Here is a 6,602-nt window from a genome sequence, read left to right as displayed (position 1 = left end):
GGCCTTATCCGTCCTACCTTAATCATACCTTAATTTCACACAATAATTCTGGGAAGAGGCTGATTTATGTCTCTATTTCTGTTGCAATCACTATGACTAGAAGAGATGAGAAACAAGAGTTCAATAACTATTGCCAGTCGACCACTTGAATTTATGAATGGTTTATATTTCATCTCTAAGTTAGTATGGAGAAAGGAGGGCAGTCTTCAAAAAAGAAGTGCTAGTCTAAAATAAATAGTGTCAAAGAAATATCAATCATACACATATATATATTTTAGGATCTCCTATAATAAACTTTTTTAGTCATTAAAGTTTACCTAAATAAACTGCAGTGGAAGAGCCCTTTCAAGTCGAAGGGTAAAAGAAAGGAGAGCAGAAAGTGAAAATGGATTCACTGTACCAATCACACTGGTACTTAAACCATGGGATTGGTATTTAACCACATACACCCCTGTTAGTCTAAGTATTTTCAGGTAGCTTTCAGTACCAGTTGTAAGTGATAAATACTTCAGAATTAGTTATTTCCAACTAAAACTTTCTTAACAGTAAAAAAAAAGTGGAGCTTTAAAACCCTGGCTTACTTAGTATTAACATTCAAGGGGAGAATATTCTATACATAAGGATTTCCACTTAGCCTGAATAAACAGTGTGGTTAACCAGTGGTTTCCCAAAGTTTTCCTATAACTAGAGAAAGCATCAATCTTTCTAAATCTGAGGTAACTTTCTAAACCCTAAGGTAGTCAGTAAGAAAAGGGAAAAATTAAGACTTAATTACTATGCAAAACCCAAAAAGTCTAATATCACAACTACAGAAAAAACTTAAACAGAAAAGTTATAAAACATTTTAACTATATGTAATTATTTTTTCATATATACATATGTATAGTATCGAAATATCTCTTCTACTTTGATAACTAAGTTTCTGAGACTAAAAATAAAATGATTTCAAACACTTTTACATTCAAAAACTTCAGGTCTCATTTATTCAAAACAAAATAAATTGAAGTGACCATATGTACAAGATAAATATTTAAAATTGTACAAAATAGTAAACCTCAAATTTTTCAGTGTCTTAATGACATAATTTCTCTTTTAGTCATTTTCGTAAAAATAAAAATTTTAAACTTACATCAATGCTCCTTTTAATTTTTTTTTAAAGACAAAATACTTGGGAAAAATTGCAAGTATTAGGTTTGCACCACTTAAGCATTTACAGTCATCTAGATGTCATAATTTTAAAAACATATAAATTCAATCTGTAAGAAAATATGTTAAAAACTGTACATAAAGAACTGTTCCATATAAAATATAAATGCACCTTCTACTGATTATATGGGTACAAAACCATTCTGACTTAAAAGTAGATTTTATAAAATGTCAGAGTAATAGGCACCACTTTCTAATAGAATGTCTAAGTAAGATTATTTCTACCCCAAACAACATCAAGATTCCTTAGCAAAAGTTTTGCATATACATGGAAAGGCATTGTCTTGCATTACATTTTCTATAAATTATAAGAACTACAGACACAAAAAATGAGGTCAACATCTTATCCTTGTAAAAATGTCCATTAAGCTTAGTACTAGATATTCCTAATAGTTGAACTCTACAATGATGCTTTTGAAGATCCTCCATAATATTATTTGAACCAATGGTTTCTTCTTAGCTTTCGGAGTAGGCAATGAAGTTCTTTTCCGTTATTACGAAAAATTCATGACTTCTGCCAACAATATTTCTCCATTGCGGGTTTACATGAGGCACCATGCCACAGTAAGAGCAGCTACAATACCATTCAAAATTGCCATGCTATAGCCCATGTGGAAAGAATGTCCAGTCAGTTTTCTAGAAAAAAAAAGGAGAAACACAAATCAAAAAGGGAACATATAACTTGGCATAAGCAAAACATCAAATTTTTATCAAAAGTGGTTTAGACCTGGGACTGTTTTCCGAGTTTTTACACATTAATACTCAAGTTAAAAAAAAAAAATACTGAATGTTTTGCAGTATTAGAAGACAATAGATTTTTAAGTTCTCTTTCACAACTATTTTGAGGCAAGGTCTCAGTAAGCAGTTCAGGATGGCCCTGAACACAACTTTATAGACCAGGCTGGTATCAAACTTGCATCAATCCTCCTGCCCTGGCCCCTTGGGTGCTGGGATTATAGGCATGTGCAACCACACCTTGCATAAGAGCCTTTTTTTGCTTTTCAGTACTGGGAACTAAACGCTGTTATGTTTTGCTTGCTAGGCAGGTGCTGTGCCTCTGCTTGAGCTACACTCCTGGCTCCAAAACTATTCTTTAACAGTGGTTAGAGGAAAATATATTTCCTCCTCACTTTATGTAACATATTCAGTAAAAAAAAAAAAAAGGTCAATGCTTTAATTTTCAAAACTTACAGAAGACACACTACCATTAATTCCCATCAAAATAATTCCCTTGCTTTGAGCACACTTATTCCATTATTCTTGCCACTTTCTGAAACAACTGTGGCAATCTTCTTTTATGTCTTTAATTGTGCTGTTGTGGCTGCTGTGGTGCCTCAATGTCCAGAATCAATTCAACACTTTTACCATTCATGGTCATTTTAACTAAGAAGATCCAGAAACTGTACAGTATGAGATCCAGTGAATAAGGCAAATGAGGATACACTGCAACATTTTTACTTTAAAGAAAATGCTATAAACATTTAATCAAAAAGGAATGTTTAAAAAATACAGTGTATACTTAAACTTAATGTAACATATTAAGTAAAAATTCAGCAAAGACACACCTCTTATTTACAATTACTCTGGGTTCCAACTAGCTAAGAACTTTATGTGCATAGACTTTTGCCCTCACATTTGTTTCCTTTACAACAACTTAATAGCCCTCCCATTAACCATACTGCAATAATACTTTTTCCCTTATCCTGAGTTTTTTATTTTATTTATTTATTCATTTATATTTGTGTGTGTGTGGAGAGTCTCACTATGCAGCTTGGACTCATAGTGATCCTTCTAATTTCAGCCTCCCTAGTGCTGAGATTAGAGGCGTGCGCTACCACGTCCGACTCCATTGCCAGCTCAGTGCATCCAGGGGCAGGGCTGGTGCAGCATGCAGGGCCAGGGATCAAACCCTCGCCCCTGCACTTACCAAAACAAGCGCTTAGTCTGCTGAGCTATAATGGCAGCCCTTTCTTTCCTTATCTAATAAGGGTAACACATACTAAAAAGAAAAATACAAATGCTATGTCCAATTGGTGTCAGAAGCTGTCACCAGGGACTGGGTATATCACTCAGTGGTGCAGCACCTGCCTGGCAGGCACAAGTTTCTGAGTTTAGTTCCTGGTACAAAGGGGGGGGGGGCATGGGGAGATAGCTTAGTGGCATAAGTGCCTGCCTGACAAATACAAGGTCCAGAGTTCAATCCTTGGTACCAGAAAGAAAGAAAGAAAGAAAGAAAGAAAGAAAGAAAGAAAAAAGGTGCCTGCCTGACAAATACAAGGTCCAGAATTCAATCCTTGGTACCAGAAAGAAAGAAAGAAAGAAAGAAAGAAAGAAAGAAAGAAAGAAAGAAAGAAAGAAAGAAAGAAAGAAAGAAAGAAAGAAAGAAAAAAGGTGATACCAAATATCAAATTCCTCTATTCATGAAAGCATATCAAATTGAGGATGTATGTGTGCAAAAAGTGCACTGTGAATCAAAATGAATGCATACATGAATTGTACCTCAAGTTAAACTTTTACTGTGAAGCAAAATGAATACGTATATGAATTACATTTCAACTTAAAAAACGTTTTACTGAAGACAACACTGAAAGAACTTAGTGGAGGAAGGTTCTTAGAATAATGTGGAAATATTACACATTGTAAAGCTCTCATTTCTTCTACAAATTCATTGAGATCTCAGTAGTCCTCAGTAGCACTTTGAGAAGGAAACTGACACTACAACACTAATTTTATATTATTCAATAAGTGTGTAATGAGAAATTCAAATCACAACATAAAAAATATTTTCAAGTACCAAACTGATACACATACCGGAATATACAATTGTATCCACAAACAGATTTATGTATGTACAAATACACTTAATCTTTTAATGGTAAATCCAATTAGGAAAAGAACCTTTTATTAAGTCAATTATATCCATTAAGTAAAATGAGTGTAACTTTTTTGTAACTACAATATAATACAGTACAACTGAGAAAATCACACAAAAAATAAAAATTTTCATACATCTCAAGCAAAATTATAGCACTATTAATACTGCCCAACCCTTAAAAGTGAGTAAATAATACCTGGCCCCACCAAACTAATTTGATTTTCTTGTCTGCCATCTGGATTTTCAAATTAGACTACATAACTGAATGAGGGCAACAAACAAAAAATCTCAGAGTCTCAACAACATAACAGGAATGTTTAATTTTGAAGACCTTCCATTTTATTTTAGAATCTGTAAGCATTCTTAAATGGGCATGAAGATCTTTTGAAAATGGTACCACCATTTTTGGAGATACTCTACAGTAAATATTTGTACATAGAATCTAATACAGAAATCCAACTTACAATCAAATGTTTTTCAGAACTACTTTCTCTGCATATACCTAAACACACTTTATATATTAATTTTTCTAAGACATTGTTTTGCTCATATTTTTTGTGCTAACTAGATAGAAAATATAAAAGCAAAGTACATAATATTGTCAATAAGGACAAATTTCCTAATGATAGAAGTTTGACCTAGGTTTTACAAGCCATGGCACAGGCTGCCAGATGAAACAGACATGGTGTGAGGGGAAAAGAATAGACCAGAAATGAAATTCACACTTAAGATCTCATGCTTATCACATGAAAAGACCAGATCAGAGGAACTTAAAGAGTTTCCTCCAATTTTAAATTCTCCTATGACTATTACAGTTTGCAGAGGCAGAGTAAGTAAAACATTTCAAAATGCTTACATAGTTATGTATGGTTTTTCCTATTAAAATAGATAAATGATGAACATTATCTGTATTTAAATTGACAATGTAGGGAATATAATTGCCTAAGTATTTTAATCCCAAAGATCCAATCAAAGAAAACAACTGATATAATGAAAATAAGTGAATAAAAAAAAAAAAGAAAATAAGTGAATAGTTTAACATTAATTTCAAATATTAAGACCCCACAGTTCGTTTGACCATAAAAATAACAAGCAGAAATATAAAGACAATTCAATGACGAAAGCAAAAATGGTTCTGAAGCAAAAGTTAAACAGATTTTATTAGGCTTAAAGTTGCTACAACACATTTCTGAAGCCAAAATAAAAATAATAGGAAACACTGCTCAATACAACTGAAATACTGGGAAAATATTTACAAGGAAAGACTCATTACAATGGATCTACTTCCTTATCTTAGGAGATTAATTGTATAAAAGGTACTATTATCCTGTTATAGTTCCAAGGACTTTCTAATAATAAAGATGCGTATTATGAAGTACTTATTGAGTACATGTTAGTATTTGAATTCAAGGTCCACACTAGATATGAGTCTGAGTGTCAGTACTAAACAAGTAGTATAGACAGAAAAATTGTCTGATCTTTCTGAACTTTAATTTCTTCCTTTATACAATGGAAATAAAAACAGAACTTACCCTATAGAGTTGCTTTAAGAATTAGGTATCTCACAAATAGAAAATGACAGTATTACCTATCTAGAAAAGAAAGCTTAGCTACATAAGATATTTGAAAATATTCTTGTTTAACTACTTTATCTCTTTCTTCTAAGCCAAACACCTAAACTTAAGCCCACCTTAAACCAAAAATCAATAACACTGTATAAATAAACTTGGGAATTAGACTGAAGAAATGAATACAAGCCTCTTTCTGCTTATTCATAATCACTTCTACTTTATAATTTCCCAAACAATCCATAGTTCTTTTACCTATATCCAGATTTCATATATAGAAAATTAATTTCTAGCAATATATTTCTATTAGTATTTAATTGTAACTTGTAAAGTGAATATAACATGAAAAAATTATTTTAATTTTCTTCATTGTGGGGGAATAGAATACATTTAAAATTTATGATTCAAATGAACTCAATGACTCTAGCAACTTAAGTGACTATTCTCTGACTTTTGAACAACAAACTAACAAATAAGCAATGCCAAAAGCACCAAATAATTTTTTGAGTTTTTGTTGTTGTTTGTTTGTTTTTGTGGAACTGGGAATTGAACTCAGGATCTTGCGCTTGCCAGGGAAGCACTTATTCCACTAAGTCTTCTCCCCGGCCCCTTGGGTTGTTTTTACATTTCTAATGTGTGATCTGACCTAGACCCTTTTGCTAGTCATAAATAGCAAGACACTCTATTCTCTTCATGCCTATGTCATATTTCTTCATGCATTTTTTCCCTTCCCATGTAGTCTCACAAGAGATGCTTTCATGATGGAATTCCTGTAATTTAAAATAATACTTTGAATGTCAGCTATTTTGCTTTAAGAAAAAGAATAAGAAATTATAGTTCTTTATTTGGAATTGAAAGTATCTACCCCCAAAACTAGAATTTGGGAAAAATAATTTCTTTTTTTTTTTTTTTTATTTGACTTTCACAGTATTTGTTGTAGATTTTGGATCTTT

General features: G+C 32.3%; 1 protein-coding gene across 2 annotated transcripts in view; it reads right to left on the bottom strand.

Moving 5' to 3' along the window:
* Nucleotides 1-982: 982 nt before the first annotated feature.
* Nucleotides 983-6,602, bottom strand: part of Arl6ip6 (ADP ribosylation factor like GTPase 6 interacting protein 6) — a 39,324-nt gene continuing 33,704 nt past the window's right edge. The window contains exon 4 of one of the 2 annotated variants that reach the window (XM_004636680.2): nucleotides 983-1,842. In XM_004636680.2, coding sequence (XP_004636737.1) covers nucleotides 1,749-1,842 — 94 coding nt within the window. In that variant the 3' untranslated portion in view covers nucleotides 983-1,748. The remainder of the gene's footprint in view (nucleotides 1,843-6,602) is intronic. The other variant, XM_023721331.1, reaches the window with a different exon arrangement.

This window comes from Octodon degus, unplaced genomic scaffold, assembly GCF_000260255.1.
Source record: "Octodon degus isolate 3935 unplaced genomic scaffold, OctDeg1.0 scaffold00082, whole genome shotgun sequence".
NCBI lineage: Eukaryota > Metazoa > Chordata > Mammalia > Rodentia > Octodontidae > Octodon > Octodon degus.
Note: the sequence above shows the minus strand (reverse complement) of the source record. Positions and strands in the feature narration are given on the sequence as shown.